The sequence below is a fragment of the Colias philodice genome, chromosome 16, assembly GCF_061535455.1.
Source record: "Colias philodice isolate Cphi_HAF_F1 chromosome 16, ilColPhil1 Martin Lab GWU primary, whole genome shotgun sequence".
Taxonomy (NCBI): Eukaryota; Metazoa; Arthropoda; class Insecta; order Lepidoptera; family Pieridae; genus Colias; species Colias philodice.
The window spans coordinates 10,538,941-10,560,198 of record NC_143101.1 but is presented as its reverse complement, the minus strand read 5'-3'; the positions used below and the strand labels follow the sequence as shown (position 1 = coordinate 10,560,198).

At 35.3% G+C, this 21,258-nt stretch overlaps 5 protein-coding genes across 6 annotated transcripts in view; 3 read left to right on the top strand and 2 right to left on the bottom strand.

The window, feature by feature from the left end:
• LOC149481961 (E3 ubiquitin-protein ligase AMFR-like) overlaps positions 1-8,316 on the top strand; it is a 46,818-nt gene extending 38,502 nt beyond the window's left edge. Inside the window, exons 6-12 of one of the 2 annotated variants that reach the window (XM_089705120.1) lie at positions 1,378-1,488; positions 1,859-2,061; positions 4,243-4,436; positions 4,860-5,010; positions 5,332-5,425; positions 5,546-5,742; positions 5,791-8,316. In XM_089705120.1, coding sequence (XP_089561246.1) covers positions 1,378-1,488; positions 1,859-2,061; positions 4,243-4,436; positions 4,860-5,010; positions 5,332-5,425; positions 5,546-5,742; positions 5,791-5,828 — 988 coding nt within the window. In that variant the 3' untranslated portion in view covers positions 5,829-8,316. Of the gene's footprint in view, positions 1-1,377; positions 1,489-1,858; positions 2,062-4,242; positions 4,437-4,859; positions 5,011-5,331; positions 5,426-5,545 lie in introns of both variants that reach the window. The other variant, XM_089705119.1, reaches the window with a different exon arrangement.
• A 2,123-nt stretch (positions 8,317-10,439) lies between these two features.
• Dad1 (dolichyl-diphosphooligosaccharide--protein glycosyltransferase subunit) lies at positions 10,440-11,075 on the bottom strand. The gene is made up of 2 exons (XM_089704913.1): positions 10,767-11,075; positions 10,440-10,676 (listed from the first exon to the last, which is right to left on the bottom strand). Exons 1-2 carry the CDS (start codon positions 10,972-10,974, stop codon positions 10,546-10,548), a joined length of 339 nt encoding a protein of 112 aa, XP_089561039.1. The 5' UTR covers positions 10,975-11,075; the 3' UTR covers positions 10,440-10,545.
• A 4,181-nt stretch (positions 11,076-15,256) lies between these two features.
• Positions 15,257-16,098, top strand: Prosbeta6 (proteasome beta6 subunit). The gene has a single exon (XM_089705272.1). The coding sequence runs from the start codon at positions 15,366-15,368 to the stop codon at positions 16,062-16,064; it is 699 nt and encodes a 232-aa protein (XP_089561398.1). The 5' UTR covers positions 15,257-15,365; the 3' UTR covers positions 16,065-16,098.
• Positions 16,099-16,129: 31 nt separating this feature from the next.
• On the bottom strand, positions 16,130-19,756 carry gry (trafficking protein particle complex subunit 11 gry). Its single transcript, XM_089705271.1, has one exon. The coding sequence runs from the start codon at positions 19,563-19,565 to the stop codon at positions 16,254-16,256; it is 3,312 nt and encodes a 1,103-aa protein (XP_089561397.1). The 5' UTR covers positions 19,566-19,756; the 3' UTR covers positions 16,130-16,253.
• A 277-nt stretch (positions 19,757-20,033) lies between these two features.
• LOC149481957 (SAP30-binding protein) lies at positions 20,034-21,167 on the top strand. The gene has a single exon (XM_089705147.1). It carries the CDS (start codon positions 20,210-20,212, stop codon positions 21,062-21,064), a length of 855 nt encoding a protein of 284 aa, XP_089561273.1. The 5' UTR covers positions 20,034-20,209; the 3' UTR covers positions 21,065-21,167.
• The last annotated feature ends 91 nt before the right edge of the window (positions 21,168-21,258 follow it).

Sequence of the window (21,258 nt, the reverse complement as noted above, 5' to 3'; positions counted from 1 at the left end):
ACCTAAAAATGTGTGGTTTATTATATTTTCAACCGCGACTCGCCCTCGTTTTGCTGAATTATGAACAATGAAAAATCACATAGGCATGACGAAAGATTTTGAAATCCTCTTCCATAATGTGTTGAGGTATGCTTAGAGGCTTGGAGTACAAATGAAACAACCGTTCGGTTATAAGGTGTATTCAAGACTGCTTACAAATAGGTTCACACAATATAACATAATATAACATTAAGCTACATAATACACTTCATACACTTCTTAAAGATACTTCACATACTTCATATAGGTACTTCAGTGTGTATACGTTTACTATACAAGAAAAATCTTATATTTCGGTAATATACTTAAATTAAACGAAGATAAAAGCCATTTTTCAAAAAATATTTATTAACTGTGCCAAAACAGCTCGCAGGTGTCATGGCGTAGTCGTGACGTCACTCTTTAGTAAATACGTAATTATTTGTACGCATTGCGAAGAAAATTAAAAAAATATTTATTTAATATGTGTTATAGAAACGATTTTCAAAGTTTATAAGTGGTGTGCAGTATTGCAGTGTGAATCCACATAAAAATAATGCTCAAAAATGTGTTAGTAATTATTTCAAGCGAGAAAATAATAAGAAATGATTGTATAAAGTTGGCGCGGAGAATCCCGAACCACGTATTCGTGAATTCGCAATTATATTTCTGTTCTGAGTCAATAAAGCATACGTGAAACAATAGAAAATAAATAAAAATGTGTATTCTCAACATATTCATAACAACAAAACACATCTGACGTGAGTTGTTTACTTAAGCGTGACGTCACGCGTGTTTTAACTTTTAGTCAAAATGGCGAACTGCAGAATTTCAATGTTTTATTTTATTGATAATCTCATTAATCTTAATGTTTTTAAGATTTCTAAGTCACTATATTTAATTTATTTATTACACATTTTCCCTTAAAAACACTAATACGATCATTTATGGATACTGTCATCATGCCTAAATAGATAGAAAAAATATTTGCGTATACATTATGTACACAATAATTACATACACATACATAAAGACGAATCTATGGCTATTGCAATAACTAACAGGGTACTTTTTAAATTTTAGGAGTAGAACCACAGTATAAATGTGTCTGGATCTTTTAACAAGAATGAAAAATATGATCACAAGTAGATATTCGAACCCACGTCTTTCGCTTATCCAGCCTCGCGATTGATTTTTTCCTATTAAAAAAATCCCATTTATAAAGTATTTGATTTCTATTAAACTAAACAAATAGTTATTGGTTCATTGATATGATTATTGATATCAATAATATCGAGTTTTAACTATTTTGTTATTCCATAAATGTAGTATTTTAATGAATACCTATAATATTCTTAGTTACCCGATGGCGAGCCCCGAGGAGGTAGCGAAGAACCAGGACAACTGCGCCATCTGCTGGGAGCCCATGAAGGTGGCGCGCAAACTGCCCTGCGCACATCTCTTCCACAAGTTAGTTGTTTATTGTTATACTAAATATTATGAAAATGAAGTTTGTTGGGTCGAACACCCTTGTCTCAGGAACGAGTCTGAATTGCAGAATTTCTTCAATGTTATTATAGCCATATAATATAGGCTATCGTCTATATCATCACGCTAAATCTAATTGTGGCGAAGTAATGCAGATAAAATCGCGGGGAAAGGTAGTTAAACATAAAACGTCCATTAGTCGCTTTAAGCACTATTAAATTTTTTTATTGCAAATTTGAATACTAAAATGCTATCATATATCCATTATTGTTTGCAAAATATAATAACTTATTCCAAATAATCTGTGGTTAAATAAAAATAATATTAATAATGTTTAATTCTTTCCTCGCAGCTCGTGCCTGTGCCGCTGGGTGCAACAAGACGCGTCGTGCCCCACGTGCCGCCGCGCGCTGTCCGCTCAGCCCGCGCGCACTCCGCTCACTCCGCTCACTCCGCTCACTCCGCTCAACCCGCTCAACCCGCTCAACCCGCTCAACCCGCTCACGCAGATCGGCAACGACGCGAACAATGCGAACCACCTGTTTCACTTTGATGGTGAGTTGCTGTACTGTTGTTGTCTTTACTGTGTATGTGCTTTCAGTTTTGTACACAATATTTTAGGTATACATATTACATGATTCGTTGATAATTTTGATGGGTGTGGTAAAGAATTTTCGTAACAGTTTTTGAAGTGAAACTACTTTATCGGGGTTGGAAAAAATTTAGTGTAACATTTTTTCGTTACGCGTGACATTTTTCTGTTACGCGCCATCTTTTTCTTATCCCTACCACGCGTGATTCGACGTATTTCTGTAAAGTTCCATATAGTAAATTATTTTTTGAAAAAATAAGGTCATAAAGAAGTTTCACTTCTTACGTGTGTACACTAGTACACGCACACATTTTTTTTTAAAGAATTATTCATGTTTAGTTCATTGGTATTTTTTTTACAATTTTTGTATGTCTCACTAATACAAATAAATAAATAAATATTATAGGACATTATTACACAAATCGACCTAGTCCCACAGTAAGCTCAATTAAGGCTTGTATTGTGAGTACTAGGCGACGATAGATATAATATTTAATAAATACGTATATAGATAATATCACCCTTCCCAAGAACAAATAATTGAGTTCATCACACAAATATTTGCCCTGACCGGGCAAATCGAACCGCATCGAACCCGGGACCGTCGGCTCAGTAGGCAGTTGCTTTACCACTGCGCCAACCGCGTCGTCATATAAATAACAAATACATCAAATACATTCATATTGTATACTCTAAAACAGTTTTGAATACTTTTACTTCTTTACTTACAATTTTCTATACAACCAAAATGTTATTTCTCATTATTACATACTTTAACTTACACATTGCGAATACATATAAGCGGGAACAATATTATTCCAATACACTTAACCCCAGTGTCACGCGCGAATGTGATTCACCACAGTTCACGACACTGCATTGTCATTTCACTCATTTCAATAATTTATTATCAAAATTCTTGCATAAATAATTAGTTGTTTAATTTAGTGTTAACTGTAACTTTTGTATATGTATAACTTTTGTTTCATTAGGAAAAATTGTATTGAAAATGTAATTTGAAATCGATTTAGTGACTATAATACGGGTCTTTATTATAACAATTTAGATATGTTATTATAGATAAATTCCAAATTTTCACGTTATTAAAAAAAACCATAATCGTTTCTATATTTTTTGTCAAGTTTTCAAGTACGATGTTATACAACCTTATTCAACAATTTAGAATAGAATAAAATAATCAAATACTCTGTCTGTCACTGTCTCCAGCAATCATGACATGACAGTGTAATCTATTAACAATAATATTATTCGTGTATCGTCGCAAAAATGTACCAAACAAAAATCCCAAAATATTAACACACACACCACTCTATCATACACACCACACTAACACACAAACAATATATGTGTATAAATGGTAGCGCGTGTGTGCACAAATTTAGCTGTGTGTGTGGGGTTCGTGTTGGGGTCATTGATTTTGTTGCGATGGCTACTTGCTGAGTTATTAGGTGAGATATTATAAAGAGGAAAGGTTTGATTTTTTGTTTGTTTGTTTGTTTGTATGAATTGAATAGGCTCCAAAACTACTTGGCAGATTTGAAAAATTCTTTCACTGTTGGAAAGCTACATCATTTCTGAGTGACATAGGCTAGGTTTTATCCCGGAAATCCCACGGGAACGGGAACTATGCGGGTTTTTTTTTGAAAACGCGGGCGAAGCCGCAGGCGGAAAGCTAGTTCCCCATGAGGTTAGAGCTGGTTGGCTCACAATTTGTTTTGGCCCGGCGACGGGCAGCCGCTGACGGGGTCACGGAAGAATTCTACCATACCCGTGGCCCCGTCGTTGATGCGGCTTGACGGAACACAGTGGGGTTTTGGTCGGTAGGAATCCGACATAACCCACGGCCCCTTCCCCGGAGGCCGTGGGTATCTATGCAAGATTTCCCCACTTAAAAAAAAAAAAAGGCGGAAAGCTAGTTAGGTGAGATACGTAGGATGGGACTATTGGAATAGGAATAATAATATTATTGAAATTAGTGAAGTGGGGAAATATTTGTTAAATAGATGTACATTCTTGTCTTAGTTTTAGGATTACACGTTCTGTTATGATTAATATTACCTTCGATCTAAAATTTAAAATATTGTACCAAAAACTTTAATTATAAATATTTTTATATTTTCCAGGTTCCCGCTACGTGTCGTGGCTGCCGAGTTTCTCCGTAGAAGTGACGCGTGTGCGCGCCGACTTGCCCCCCGCGACTCCTGCAACCCCCACAACCCCCGCCACTGCGACCCCCAACCCCACAGGGACGACTCCCAGCCCCGTAATCGCTGAGATGGAGATTAACACACCGCATTTGGATGCTATGCTCGCTCAGGTGAGGCACTAAGAACTATTCTAGTAATTTATCAATATAAAAAGCGCATCAGAAGTGAAACTTTTTTGGCATCATTCAAAAATAACAAATTTGTCGCCTTACTCCATGACGTGACGGTCTTGTCATGACGCGACTTTGAAATTTCAAGGTATTAATTAAGTAGTAATTATTAGTTTGATTTTTTCTATTGTGTGAAGTCCCGCGTCTCTTAGTGGGGTAAGGGGCAGACGCATTATTTATACATCTGTTTCATTGATCGATTTTCTTTAGGAAAAAGTAGGCGATCAGCTTTCTGTGTCCTGCCAGACCGAGACTTTTTTTTTTCGTTTCCACCGGGAATCGAACCCGAGACCCCTCAGTTCTACGCTCTCGCGACAATAATTTTTTTGTATGAATGTAATTTGATTGTATATTGTTGCGCAGGTGTCGGCGGTGTTCCCGCAGGTGGCGGCGGCGCGGGTGCGCGCGGACCTGCTGCGCACGCGCGACCCGCACCGCACTATAGAGAACATCCTCGACGGTGCGCTCGCACCGCACCCCGCCCCGCACCCCGCCCCCGTGCTGCCAGCTGCGGGTACGTAGGCTTATGTAGGCTTACAATCGAACAGTTCGACGACATGCTGTACCAGGAACCCGTGTCCCAGCAGTTGGAACGTATATGGGCTGATGATGACGATGATGACAGTTTGTTTAGCCGTAAACTTTTGATTGAGTGATCCAGGATGGATTAGATGAAGTTGTGATCCTTCGAGATGGACATATATTAAAATTCACTATTTTCAATTTATATTTTTTTTATTAATTGTAATCCATTTTTGTAATTAATATATTTTTCATTAATATTTTCTTTATTAATATAAAATTGTAGTAAAATGAAAATTTAATTTATTTTCAGTAAACGAGACAGCTTCAGACATCAATAGTGAAATAGAAACGAGTCCCTCCGTCTCATCCACCGACTCCACACCTGCCACCGGCACTCATGACAGGTTAGTTACACACCATACCATACCACATTCATATTAATATGTATAAATAGTCTGTATTTTATCCAAATTGCAATATAATTACAATTTACACCGTCATAAATAATAAAATTCCCTTTCCAGCACGATACTGCAAGAGCCAATCCAAGTGGAGTTCTCCCAGAACGCGTCGGAACGCGAAGTTTTACTGCGCAAGCGCAAACAGCAGCTCATAGCGGCGGCCAGACAGAAGTACCTCGAGAAGATATCGCGGGACGCGTCCAGTGACCACGCTACAGTCAGTCACGGTCACGCCACAGCCGCCCACGGTCACGGTCACGGTCACGCCGCCCACGGTCACGCCGCTCACGGACACGGTCACGCCACAGCCGCTCACGGTCACGCGGAGCAGTGGCCGCGCAGCTGAGTGTTCCGCCACATCATGACGCGCGTCGCGAGCACGGCGCTCACGCGGCACTCGCGGTACGACGCGCGGCCCACGTAAACTGTGTAAAGTGGTATAGTGATCTAGTGCTTGTGGGATAATTTGAATTTCGCTACGGAATTTATAGTGACAGTTTGACTTGATACTGGCAATAATCGTTGCCATAAGAAAAAAAAAGTGACAGTGACAGTTTGACGTTGACAGTGACAGTTATGAAGTATGACGTGGAAAATGATGTATTCGATGTTTTTTCGCTCCGGAGCGTAAAGGATTAGATTTGGATACTTAATTTTGGTCTGTTTGTAAAAAAATGTTCAAGGTACATTTTGTATCCTCTGTACAGAAAAAAATAATGTATCCTTTAAAAATTAAGCTTATACAAAAGCCGCCACGAGATGGCGTACTGTGTCCACGAAAACATGTCGATATTTAATTGGGTATATGTGGGGCCGTCCAAAAAATGTAGAGGGGTGGGAAAACTCGTTACAAAATTTGTAAATAGACCATAACAATTTAAATGTTAAAAAAAAAACATGCTAAATATCTTGCAGATTAAAAAATTTAGATTTTCGTGTACAGTCATCATAAAAAAACTTGCGTGTGGAAAAAAAATCGAAATTTAATACATATGTACATTTCTTAGTTTTTACGAATAATTACTTTTATGTGTGCAGTAGAAGTTGTACAGATTAAATTATCAGCAAAAGTATGCCTTTAATAATATGGTAATATGATCTCAGACGCATTAGTTTGTAAATATTATCTACAGACTGTAGATATTTAAATATTGACCTACTAAATTATTTAATAATACCAGATATGTAACACTTGTAAAAATACCGTAAATTTCTTAATTATTATCTTACAAGATATACACTATTATATACATAGTAAGCAAACTTTTATTTCAGTAATAATTACTTACTTTTATATTTTTTTATTTAAATAACACTTAAAAGGCAATACTTAAAGATATGTCTTATTTCCGCACAAACAATAGTTTTTTGTCAATTTATTTTACAACTATTAATATAATTCATTAATTTTAATATTAACACATGCAATGTATAATATTTATTTAGTTTTTATTATATGAGAATTGTCTGAATGTACGGCGGTTATATGTACATCTACATATTTATTATATGCTATACATTTATATGCGTGTTTTTCAAATTATAATATATTTAGTCGTATTTTAATATTCGTGATAAATTTATCATTTATAATATTACAATACGGTGTAAATATTTAAAGTATCTTGCCGCCTGTGTGTTTCTTGATGTGAGAACTACGTAATATAAATTTGTGTGTATTTTAAGTAGTTTTGAGGCTGATTGTATTTGTATAGTTTTATAATACCCGAGACGCAGGCACTTTGGACTTGGTGAGAGCTTAAATAGTTTGGCGTTTGGAGTGTCTGCGAGTTGGGTCGAAATATTCTTAGTACTCGTATTCTAGTTATATGGTTACATTTTTAAATATTCGTGAAATATATCGCTAGCGAAGAACTAGACAAAGGTTTTACAAAATAGTTATAATTGTAGTCATTTGATCACCACTTCACCAGTGATTGCAAATATTTGTATCTTTTGTGAATGTTAGTGTATGTGATCTCGCGATGTTATATGCACATAAATATAGAAAATATAAATATAAACATTTTTACGGCAATACTGTTTAAGCCCATATTAAAAAGATTGAATTTACTACTTCAGAAAAGATTTGAATCTCCTTAAATATATAGGCTTAAAATATCAATTGTATTGCTCAGTTGTATTATTAGGCCATTTCATACGATAATTTTCACCCACTTTTATAAACATTATGACATCTCATTTTTTTCAGAGGAAACAATTTTCTTTGTACAGAGTTATTTTGAAAAGTTCATGGTTCTGGTTGCTTTATGCTTTATATTTGCTTACTAATACATATATAGAGTTGTACTGTTTATAAGTGGGTGTTACTCTATTTACCAATTGTTTATAAACATTTGATTGCTCTTTTGTAATAAACAAAGCTGTGTTTAAGTAACTATATTGCAGATTGAGAATGTTTACAAGCATGGTCATTAGTGATAACTATTTAGATATATCAATGTAAACTTCAGAGTATTTTTGTATGTGTAGCTATTGTGAGAATGAGTCGTCCACTTGTCAATGTTTTTGGACCTTTAACTTTTCACCATTTTACTTAAGTGTGTAGGCAACATTAAATTTATCATAAAACTCTATATTATGTACTCACAGCACATAATTATTGAAAACTGCTTTATTTTAGGTCCCACAACTTTAAATTAGTTTAGTATTTATACTCATGTAATATTTTTACGATTGTACTTACATTAATTATACTATTTACTTTTTGTTTGTTACATTTTTGCGACAACTTTTACAGTTTCGAAGTAGAACTGTTACGTGTAATTACTTATAAATTTGAACACTAGTCAGAATTAAATAAAATGAATAAATTATGTGTTGTTTTTTTTTTTTATTAATTTACTACCCTTTAAGGTCAGACCACACTAGGCGCAACTACGCGCCTGCAGCGTATCGTTGCGACGCGACACAGCCTATCTTTTATATGAAATTTTATACGTGTCACGTCGCTGCGCGACAAAATTTTTACAAGTCGACATTATTATGACGCGTCGAGTAGTTACGGGTAGTGCGGTCTGACCTTTATTGTTAGGTATGACAAAATCCTAGCCATTCATTCATTTGTCTTTCAGTACTGTACTCCAGTCAGTCTAGACATTCAATTCACAATAATTCCAAAAGTTTTCAAACTTCGGTCAAGTGAATGGTACATTGGGACGACAATAAATCCCATTTTGCAACCTTGTCCGCAGTCCGGAACTGCAATTAAATTATTTTTTGCTGTATGGTCCTGAAAAAATTTCCAAAAGTTCTGCAAACTTGGGGAAGTTTTCGATATAATATTTCATATCACGTATTAAATTTGCAACCAATCTCAGTGTACGGAACATCTTTTAATATTGAATATTAATGTTTTTTTTTTTTATTAAACTGAATGAGGTTGCAAATTTGTAAATGCACCAGAATAGATGTTTTCGAAGTTTGCAACCAAGTTCCAAAACTTTTGTAATTATTCCGAGACCACCTTACTCGAAAAAATGACCACGAATTAAAAATAATTATAAATAAACATGTTCCGGTCAACGAGAAAGGTTGCAAATTTATACAACCGTTCGGTATATATTTCCGATAACTGTGTTAAGTTTGCAGAACTTTTGGAATTTTTTTGCACGACCATACAGCAAAAAATAATTTAATTGCAATTTTAACAATGTTCCGTACACTTAGATTGATTGCAAATTTAATACGTGATATGAAATATTATATCGAAAACTTCCCCAAGTTTGCAGAACTTTTGGAATTTTTTTCACGACCATACAGCAAAAAAATAATTTAATTGCAATTTTAACAATGTTCCGGACTGCGGACAAGGTTGCAAAATGAGATTTATTGTCGTCCCAATGTACCATTCACTTGACCGAAGTTTGAAAACTTTTGGAATTATTGTTAAGGCCTCCCCCACATTGGGCGTAGGCCGAGCGTACGCGTTTCCTGAGCGTGCTGCCGGCGTCGGCGCGGCGCGGACGTCGCGTCAGCGCGCCGTCTGTGGGGCGCGGGCGTCGCGCCATCGAACGCTATGCAAGCGCTGCGCAAGCGCCGCGCCGACGCGACGTCGCGTCTAAAGCACTCGGCCGCCCGCGCCGTGCCCCTCGCACTCATTGCCCTCGTCGTCGCCCGAACGCCCATGGAACGCGACGTAAGCGCGGCGTCTGCGCGGCGTTCACGCAGCGCCCGCGCGGCGCTGGACAACGCGTAGCCCGCGCCCCACAAATGTCGATTCTGACTGATCTACTGTTTGGATCTAAATTTATAGAGCCCCGAAAACCCAAAGGGTTCACTATTACCAAAACCCATTGAATTTGAATTAAGTAATTGAAACAGGTCGCAAATAGCTAATTAACGGTCTGTGGAATAAAACAAACAGTTGGCGCCAATTTCTAAGCAGTTCAATTTTATGGGTTATATACTTAACTAATAATTGGAAATAATTTGAAATGAGAACACACTACACTGCACTACACAGTGCACTGTATAGTTACTAGTTAGAAGTTAGTGACAATCGGTAGTCACTAGTCAGTGGTTGAGACTGTGTCACAATTATTAAAGTAGGTACAGAGTTTTTATTTATAAACTTTTGGGCAACCATCAACCATGTGTATTCATTAAATTTTCTTGAATTTCAACCTGCCCTGCTTGTGATACAGAAAAAAGTTGTATGAATTTTATGTTTCATTAATAATTTGATACTTAGCATTAAAATGCTAAAAATGAGGATCTTATAAAATATAAAGAATAGAAAGTAAAGTTATACATAATATTCCTACCAATAATTAACCCAAAAGTCAAATGTTAATAGAATCTGTATGGAATTTGGACAAAATTATTTTTTTACTTTTCACCAACATACTTACCTATTTGATATTACTAAAGGTTTGCCTAAATGGCCTGAAAAAATAGTTTCAAATCTTCAGGGAGAAAATCAAAAACAATAATGTGAAATCAGTACTTCATTTATTGCAATATATTACATACATATTTATTCCAATACTCATAATATTGAAATTTATTACACATACATCCTTAAAATTAAATGATATTATTTAGCCAATGAAGTTCATCACAACTATATGTAGAACAAGATGGGCAAATATGAAATCAGCGAAGCCTCGCTCTGCGCTCAGTCCGGAAAATTCGCTCTTATTTTCAGGGTTTACTTGCAACCGTAAACACACTGTAAAAACATAACCTTGTATTAGTAAATCTGAAAGAATTGATTTTAATTACACAGCTATTATATACGTTTGTGTAATTATTTACTTACCACCAAGAACAAACGAGCTTACACAGGATATAAAGCCACTTAAAAAGGAGTTAAAGGGAAAAGTGCCGACGAGACAACAGTAAACGAATTGTATGACACCGGTCAAGAAAACGTATAATAGATAAGCATCTATAATTTTCAGCTTCTTTGGAGTTTTGGTAGAGTACTCTTGATATAGTTTTGGAATTACTGACGCTATTGAAGTCATGGTTATTTAAAAATTTGCAATTACACTTTTACGAACACAAATTGGTAGAAACTAGAATTTACAATTTTGACGTTGTTGACAATTTGCAAATATGACGTGTCCTTTTAACAGTGCCTGTGACAGTGCCATAGTCTGTGTCTGTACATTCACGCTGAGATTTAATTTACAATATTTGCTCCCAAATAAAATATCTTTAAAGCTTCAGTACTATATTACTTGCTCTGTGGCGTCAGTGGTATGTGTGTGTAGATTTATGTATGTATTAATAGTCGTAAATTTTATAGTTTAAATACATTTTATTACGTTTTATACATTTTCAGATTACACCGATTTATACCCCGTTTTCAAATTACAGCACTAGAGCGCATTATGCGGCATAATGCTTAACGTTGAATTTTCCAACTACAGCAACACTTCGCACAATTGAGCACTAGAAAAAGTAATGCGCGTGAATTGAATATTGATGCGTGCAATCGATTTATCGTTAGTAATTATTAATTGTTGGAAAAAATTTAAAGCTTTCGTTTCATTGTAGTTTTTTCGAAATAATCAAAGTTAATTCGAATTGTGTTAAAAAAATAAATATAAGTATGGATGAAGGTACAAACATTGAAAAAAATGTTAATGAAATAATCAAAATCCAAATTACTTAAAATAACCGTAAATATTTTTCAACCAATTATTATGTATACCGTGTGTATACCACTTTATTTACACATTAATGAGGTTATTGCTTGGTTATTGCCAAGAAGCTTATATCTAATACACTGGAGATTGCACTATGACCATTAACTTGTCACAAGAAAATATAACCTTGAATGACGTCAGTGTTGTTTTTTGTCTCTTTCTGTGGGTGACCACACTGGTTTGTATATTCAGGATTTTTCGAAATAAAAAAAACTAAAAATCATGGTCTATAAATAATAACGACATATATTTTTAACCACAGAACAGTAAAAACATATAGAAGTGCTGTAATGTCTAATTAGTATGAAAACCAGTGTCGCCAAACCCACACATTTAAACCGATAGTTATACAGTACACTACAAGTAAACTATGCCTTTGATTGGACAGCTTAATTTGAGTAAAAACTGACTTAGGTTATAAATTCAGCATTTCAATATGTACCCTAACGCACCATGTTACGGTTTATTTTAGTAGAACATCCCTAGGTATATTAGCTGTTTTGTTTCTCATTGCACAGAATTTCCAAATTCGAAAACATTCAGCTACTCCACAACAGAGGGCGTTAGTTTTCGATAGATATAAATTTGAAACGCAACACATAGAGATAAGGTTGAAATTTGTGTCACTCAACATTAATGACATTAACTTGATATTTATCTGATGCTATGCTCTGAGGGATGTCAGCCTTGTTATCGATAATTCACAAATAAATATTTTTTGTGTATTTTTTTTTCTTTCTTTTATATGAGTATAGTATAATGTGTCACATTTTGGAGTATGTTTATTACTACTAAGTACGTCTTTTTATATTATTATGATTAAATAAAAAACGGAATAGAATAGTATTAATCTATATTTACAAAATACAAACAGAAAATATGCATTATTTTAAATCTTGGAACTGCCGTAGGTTTGCTGTATCGGTTAGACCGCTTAGTGCTGTTCGGCATCCAGTTAACTCGTCACGTTGCATTTATCCATTTCTCTTTTAAATTAGCCTCTTTGGGAAATCTATAAATAAATTAGACAAATAAAAGGTAAGGAAAAATAAAATAAAATTTAATATTTATAATGTTTGTCTTTTCTAAAGTATCGATACTGTCGATATACGCCACAAGCATCACTAAAGCGACATTCGTTTGTTTATTGCAATAATATTCCAGAAAGTCTTGTTTGCTGTTCAATCTATAATAGTACTAATTTCTTACGGATTAAGGTTCATTTTGACTAGATATTTGTATACAATTTTGACAAATTACGACAAGCGAAGTTATAACATAAAATATAATTAAAATAAATAAAAATAAGACTTACCGATGGTATGAAATGCCTTCATTGCTGATATTATTTCGTCTGCTATCATTTTTGCACTCTAATACCGAACAACACGTCCTAATTAATGAATAAATATGGAATAAAGGTTTGACAGCTGACAACCGACTCGAATATTTATCTGCGCATAACTGAGAGCAAGTTAGGTGATCTTACCTTACTAGTGACACGTGGGCCACGCCCACATCACACTTCTATCTACTTTACTGTTCTGTGTTTTTAACAGTATTTATATTATAATATTACTGGTCAACTTACATGAATAATTATCATCTTTATAGGTACATACCATTTTAATTGGTAACTTTTGATCTCATACTACGATTTTTTAATTAAAATGAGTGCTACATACATTAAAACATCGTTTTGGTTACTCAAGCTTCAGACTAAAACTTTTCAATATTCCAAAGGGAGAGTTGCATCGCTAGTGTTGATGTGTGGTAACGATATTACAGTTCTCAGAAATTCGTATGTCTTTCAGGAGCTGTACTTACGGTTACTAATGGTTTCATGGTGGTTAATTATAATATAATTAAAATTACTTTATCAGTTGAGACGCAGTAACAAGAATGTGGTAAATAAAAAGGTATAGCACTTTTCAAAAGGTATTTTTTTTCTGGACCGTAATCCTCAGGCTTAAAATGCAAACTGCATATTCTGGCATGTTGATAAATTTTACCCTTGATAGGCACTATGGACAGCCATTTATTTCTTTTTATTTCATTTTTGGAAAGCTGAAATACGTAAAACAAAAAAAAATATTAGGTTAAAAAGTATAAATTTCAATGTAAAAAAGAACAAACCACAATATGTGAGTGCAATACCGATGTCGTGTGTTGTTTCATTACTAGTATAAAAAAATTTAAAATGGTGTTCTAAATGTTCATCATAATATTGTTTAGCAATATAATATTATCGTCGCTATCCGTAAAAACCCATCATCATGGTTACCTTACTTGTTAAATTTGTTTGTTGAAAACTTGTTGAAAAATGATGAAAGTATTAGGAAAAGAACTTATTTAACATGATTGCTTAGTAAAATGATGATAAATTTGACGATTTTTGCCATTAAAATGATTCTAAACAGGTAAATGCATGAGTATTGAGGAATATTGTAAATAACGTAAATATACACTTGCCTGTGAAATTATAGGCCAGAATTTGGTGTCCAAAAACTTCTGCAATTTTTCACAATGCAATACATTATTAATATTCGGAAAATATTTATTAAATACGCAACAATATTAACTTAAATATTCTTCTTCTTCTCTTAATTAATGGCTCCACCCAATAAAAAGGGACTTCGCCAATGTCCAGTATATATGGGAGAGACAGGACTCAAATTTCAGCCAGTTAGACTTGTTCGGTTGTGACATTTAACATTTGGAACTGAGTGGGAAAATGCAGAAATTTTGATCAACTTGGAGCGGCTAGAACAAACACATAAGACAATACAGGTTATATATATTACAGACTACAGGATACACTAATATAGTTTATAAATATAATAAGGGGTTAATCTCAGAGGAATATATTGCTCTGAGGGGTTAATACTTTAGTTTGTTAAAGGAAATAAATTTAGATAGAATTTCAACAAATTTGGAAGGCACTAATGTCAACAAACATTTAAAATTTGTGGGACGAGGGATTTCAAACTTAAATATTCGAAGCGACGCAATTTTTTTGACACTTATGTCATATTGTCAAAGTGAGAGTTGCTACAATTTTATTATGGTAACTACCCATAATCAGGGAATATCGCTTTTTAATAATTGGTTCAGATATTTATTTTATTTAGCATAAATAATAATTGTCTCATCCAACAATGCTTCTGAATGACGTTGTTGGCAATTTATCAACAAACTCATGTACAAAAACTAACCTTTTGCACAGAATATTACAGCATACATAGTAGCCTTGGGAAAACTTCGTATTAACAGTGGCAATACCAAGTTAGGTGTGAAAGTGATAGAACACAACAATTTTCTTGTTACACGTCAAATGTTCATACCGAAATCTCCAGTGTATAAGATATAAGCTTCTTGGTTATTGCCAACTCTATGAATATTTTTTTTTTCAATACTGAACTAATAGCGCAACCTGCTGGTGCGTTTCACGTTCCAATTACGCATCAGCATAATTCGGCATTGTGCGGCACTGAGTCGCATTATGCTCTGTAATTGGAAAACAGCCATAATATCATAGAGTGTGGCCAAAGTTACATGTTCTGTGGGCCCTCTGTGTATGGCAAATGACAATAATCCTGTTAACTCAAAGTCAAGTTTTGCTTGTCATTCTATATTGTTAAATTGTGCTTATCATCAACCAATTCATTTAAAAGTAATACATCGAACACACTATTAAATTCAAAATGATGAGTTTAAATGAAAATTTCCCTGAATATGCTTTGCCTGGAGCAAAAAAGGTGCATTTCGAGCCATATGCAGACAACGGTGGAAGCATCGTTGCTATTGCCGGTGAGGATTATGCAGTAATTGGAGCTGATACACGACTTAGTACCGGATTTTCTATCTATACAAGAGAACAAAAGAAGCTTTTCAAACTCTCTGATAAAACCGTACTCGGTGCAACGGGTTGTTGGTGTGATACTCTGACCCTGACGAGGCTCCTTCAAGCGCGCATGCAAATGTACGAGCACGAACACAACAAAGCAATGACAACACCTGCGGTCGCACAGATGCTGTCAACGATGTTGTATTACAAACGTTTCTTCCCATATTATGTCTCAAATGTGTTGGCCGGTATTGATGGTGAAGGAAAGGGCTGTGTGTACAGCTATGATCCCATCGGGCACTGTGAGCGATCTAACTACCGAGCGGGAGGCTCTGCGGGGGCACAGCTACAACCCCTCTTGGACAACCAAATTGGGCTAAAGAATATGCAAAATGTTACTGAAGTTCCATTGCCCCGAGAGAAGGCTTTGTCTCTTCTGAAGGATGTCTTTATAAGTGCAGCTGAGAGAGACATCTATACGGGTGATAGCATCTACATTCTTATTATTACTGCAAATGGCATCCAGGAAGAGAAATTTGAGCTCCGTAAAGATTAATTTGTAATATTATAATAAATTGTATTTCTAAATATTGCATTTTATTAATTTTCAATATAAACACCTTTTAACAATAACTGACTTTATTTTATTATAATAATTACAAGGTAACTACAATATAATTACATAATTTGTTCAAACACTATTTACAAATCTCAATAAATCTGAATATCTATATAACAATACAATTCACTTATTGTACTTAGGCATAACAAATATAGTTTGTGGAAAATTCTTTTCAAACATTTCTGTAACAACTTCCTGTCTCGAAGTGTCTCCAAGCAAAGTGGCTTTTAATCTGGGTGGTGTAGTGTTTCCAGCAACTAGAGGATGAATATTGTAGCACAATTCCACTTTTTCTTTAGGGGGAACAGTTATGGTGAATTTTTTGTAGCCAGAAAACATGTATGAGTCTGTTCCCTCCACTGCAAGGCTCAGTCGGACTGGCACATTTGTATTTCCAATTAAAATGCATTTCAAAGGCACACTAGTTTGTAATTGCACTGTTTCTGGATAGCTAACCTCTACAGATATGGGACAATCATCTATTGGCAAGCCAGCTAGAGCAGTACTACTCATGACACAAGGAGCATCTCTGTCACTTTTTCTTTTCCATTTGATATTGTACAAACCAATTCTTATTGGTGGATCTTTAGGTTTATATGCAGCTTGTATACAAACAGCATCAGATGCTACATCTTTCTCTGCTACTTCTAGGTTTCTAATACATGATATTGATTCCTTATCACAATGCCTGAATGACTCAACTGTTTCCAATTCTGTGTCTAAAATTTGCAAGGCCCAGGGACTTAAAATTTTTATTTGAGGCATAACTATGAAAGCATCATCTACAAAGCATTTTGTGATTGGTTTGAAATTTAAATCTAAGAAATTAGCAGTAACTTCAAAAGGTTTTATTACAGATATCTTAGTTGTAAAGTCTTTGACACATTCTAATCTTGGAGTTTCATTCAGATTAATGAAGTATGACACTTTAATTTGAACTGTGGTTGTTGCTGTTTTATTGGTTTTTATGTAGAAGGTATTAGAGAAACTACTAGCCTTGTCAACATTGCCAACTTGCAGTTTTAATGGCTGTGTTTGTGGTTCCCCTCGCCTGAGAGTAAGATCTGTTACAGAGTCAGGATTAGGGTTATCTGGTGAACTAAGAAGAGTGAGAGTGACTGTCATATCAGAAACTGCACATTCCTCATCATTGGTGATTGTAAAGGTGGTAGGAAACCATTCTCCTTGCAGAGCTGGCACATTATTCACAACACCCACTGAGAGTCTACACTCTCTTGATACGATTGAAGCTGATGTTAAAGGCACAATGCAGTCAAATTCATAATCAGTTTTTGGACTTAGAATGAAATGTAACAGTTCTGGATGCACACAAGTATTGGTTGCTTTATTTTCTTCAATTTTAAAGTTCATTATGATCCTTCTCTTTCTATCTGCATCCAGAATGAATGAGACATTTTTAATGTGTAATTCTGACCCACTGTCTTGAGGGTTTGATTTAAATTGGCACAGGAATCTGTGAACTTTACCCTCTGCAAGCTTAAAGTTTGTAATTCCTTCCTTGGTGACTGGGATTTCAATTGTTTCCGTGTTGCTGGAGATTGTAAGATAAGCTTCTCTTATTTGAAGTGTGACTTTATAAGTCAATCTTACAAATATTTCAACTTCAACTAATTCATCCATTCTGTACTTCGGCTGTCGAAACTTTGTTTTGACCTCCATAAAGCTAGAAATGTTAGCCATGTCAATGGTTATTGTGAGAAGATCTTTTTCTATTACACTCTGCCACATTTCTAAAGCTTTGCTTTGAGAAGCAGCCGGAAGATCTGGCTCTGGGGAGGGAATGTTTAAGTTTAACACAGACATTATGTTTCTGTAAATCCTGTCTCTGTCATTATTTGGTACCAGGATGTATTTGGATAATGCTTCAATTGAGAGTTGGACATAATCCTGTATCTTAGCAGATAGATAGGCACATTGTAATGCTCTATTTAGAACATGTGACGCAAGAAACCACCACTTCTCCCTTCTATAATCCCATAGCATGTGTGTGAGCAATGTTAGAGCCTTGCCATAATCAGCACAGTAGTAATATTCATTGGCCATTTCAACAACCAACTGCTTTCTCATTCTAGGTGAATGGAATGTCTTAAATTGTGAAATAGCACAACCTAGGAAACTTATAATCATTGCTGAGTGATTGAATATTCTTTCATTGTACTGCAGAGCTAGAACAGCCGCTTGTTCCTTTTGTGGATCATGAGGGTCCGCACTTAATCTTCCAGGTCTCCAAGGTCTTTGACCATAAAATTCCACAATACCTTCCATGGGATCAGGTGGTGGTGGATACTGTAATGCTTCACAGCACACAGACCTCATTGCCTGCCGTCTCTTTACAGTAAATTGAGCTGCATACTGATAGTAGAAGCCTGGATGCTGTGTTTGTATAGCCGGGAGACCAGCTCTGATTGCCTCATCAAATAGCTCTCCAAAAGCACTGTATTGTCTAGCAATCCATGCATAATGTTCAAACAAGAGTTCAGTAGGCCCTATCCTGCTTTTGTATCTTTCAATATGGTTCTTGAGCTGAGTTATGGCATCTCTGGGTAGATTTAGGGTAAATAATAATTTGCACAATTTATAATTAAGGTAACCAGCTACTGTCCTAATTTCATGGATATTGGTATCTACTTGTCGTGTTTCCAATAAGTTATTATATGCATGCATGTAATGTTTATTAGCTGTGCTGAAGTCTTGTTTCATTTCATTCAAGAAACCAAGTTTGAATTGATGACGCACAAACAAGTATTGGTGTGTAGTCTTATTAAGATGATCTCTATGCTGTTTAATATTTTTTGTCTCATGGTGATAATAATTTTGTGCAATATCATAGAATGCATTTTCTAACCTAATAATGTATCCCATGAGGTGGTCACTGTGGGGTAAGACAAATAATGACTTAGATTGTATTTCACATGCAGAGCAAAGAGCTTGTGCTCTCTCAGCTCCCAGCATGTATTCAGACGGGGGAGGGGATAGTCCACTTTGTACAACCACTACGGCTACCTTAGTTGCATGCCCTTCCACAGCAGCTCGAATCGACTGCACTCTGGACGCACATTCTATAATTTTCTCATTCCATTGAGGATCATTCCACTCCATATCGTAAAATATTACAATTACAGCAGGTATTAAAGAAATTCGCTTTATTATCCAATTCTTCTTCAGAATTCCCTTCGGTATGTACCATTCATACGAATTTCTCTTGGGTTTCACGACTGGGAATTCAAAGGTATTATTGAGTATTTTAAATCTAACAGAGGCACGATCAGGTCGGCGGTTGTTGGAAAATGCGTCCCATATTGTTTTGTGAATTGCATTATTTACAATATCTAATCCGGAGAGCCCGATTAATGCCAACGGCTTCTGAATAATTTCTGGAGGAAATTCAGTGTTGTCACTTGGTTGCGTCGCCATTATATTCGTAATGTATCAACTCCAACCAAATAGAAGCCGTGGCGATATGCGGCCTGTATCAGTTCATATCACATTTAATGCAGGCATTCATGAACATTGAACACTACACCAAGTATTTTAATGCAATTTACATTTAGAATTTCTACTCTACACCCCGTCCGGTCCCCATCAGCAGATTCACGTCACTTTCTTTGACGCAAAGCTTTGACGTATGACAGAAACCGAAACGTATTTTGTCAATAATCCGCAATCCGTTTCAGGATAAAAAAAATTATTCAATATCTTATAATACTGAGTACAAACTGAAATTTAATCTTTATTATTTTAAATACAATTTAAATGTACGTATCTTAAAATATTTAATTTGCATTTTGCAAACATATGTGTAAGGTGCAGATCGCCAGGTAAAAAATAACTTCCGTTGTCATTTGTCAAAATGTCAAGTTGTCAATTAGACATTCACATTATGTCAAATATTGTTGTCGTTTACTCGTTTTACAATTCACGTTTTTGTCTTGTGTTGAGCCTGTTTTTGTTTAGTTTGAACTAAAGAACAAAACTTTGAATGAATATAGTTAGCAAACATTTCCTGAATATATATATTGCTACTGATATATTGATTGAAGATCTATACAAAAGCAACCATGGCCTCACAAGCTTTAGCGTCTCTCACAGCCACTTACACAGATTCTGAAGGTGAAGAAGACATGGAAGATGGGCAGCAAACGCCGGACAAGGAAGATCACAAAGTCTCACAGGCAGAACCAAGCCCGAAAGCCATCGATGAAACTATAAAAAGTTCATCTGCTCCCCCTTCACCTAAAAGAAGGCTAGTGTCATACGTCGACGATACTATCGTATCGGATGATGAGCAGATGTCGCCAACGGCGGAAAGCCAAGACGACATGAGAAGGTTGTCCATGGAAACTGACACTGATGATGCAGTACTGCGGTCAGATGCTGACGATTCACAAGATGGTGTCACTATACCCCCTGAACCTGCCGGAAAGTGCCCAAAAGAGCTGCAAGACACAATAGCTAAGTTCTACAATAGAATGCTAACAGAAGGATTAGATATGAATAAAATCATACAAGACAAAAAGAACTTTAGAAATCCTAGTATATATGAAAAGTTAATTCAATTTTGTGATATAAACGAGTTAGATACTAATTATCCGCCAGAAATCTATGATCCACTCAGGTGGGGGAAAGAGTCTTATTATGATGAATTGGCAAGAGTACAGAAATTGGAGATGGACAGGCGAGAAAAAGAAAGGAAAGAAAAATCTAAAATAGACTTTATATCTGGGAAGAAGCCAGAGAGTGACGATGAAAAGAAAAGGAAGTCTAAATGGGATCAGGCAGCTCCAAATGTTGCAGCAAAGCCAGCTATCAAGCAGCCTGGTCTCCTGCAGCAGCCTCTCACCAGCAATGTGACGGGAACCAAAGGCACAGTCATTTCAGCTTTTGGATCTATTAACAAGAAACCAAAAATTTGACTTTAATCCAAAAGATCACATGGCAATGTGCTATGACTAAATTATTATATAAAGTTTTTTGATGAAGTTAAATTAATAAACCAATCATAGCTTTAAGATCAAATTTTGTTTTATTTCATTAAGTATATAAATATTATAATATGATTCCCAATTTTTTTGATTAAAATAATAATAATAATTTTTTTATTATTATT

Excerpts from the sequence above, each read along its gene's own strand:
- Dad1 (XM_089704913.1), bottom strand. The coding sequence starts at position 10,974 with ATGACTTCAATAGCGTCAGTAATTCCAAAACTATATCAAGAGTACTCT. Across the intron at positions 10,677-10,766 it reads AAGCTCGTTTGTTCTTGGTG|TGTGTTTACGGTTGCAAGTA; the intron begins GTAAGTAAATAA and ends ATGTTTTTACAG.
- Prosbeta6 (XM_089705272.1), top strand. The coding sequence starts at position 15,366 with ATGATGAGTTTAAATGAAAATTTCCCTGAATATGCTTTGCCTGGAGCA.
- gry (XM_089705271.1), bottom strand. The coding sequence starts at position 19,565 with ATGGCGACGCAACCAAGTGACAACACTGAATTTCCTCCAGAAATTATT.
- LOC149481957 (XM_089705147.1), top strand. The coding sequence starts at position 20,210 with ATGGCCTCACAAGCTTTAGCGTCTCTCACAGCCACTTACACAGATTCT.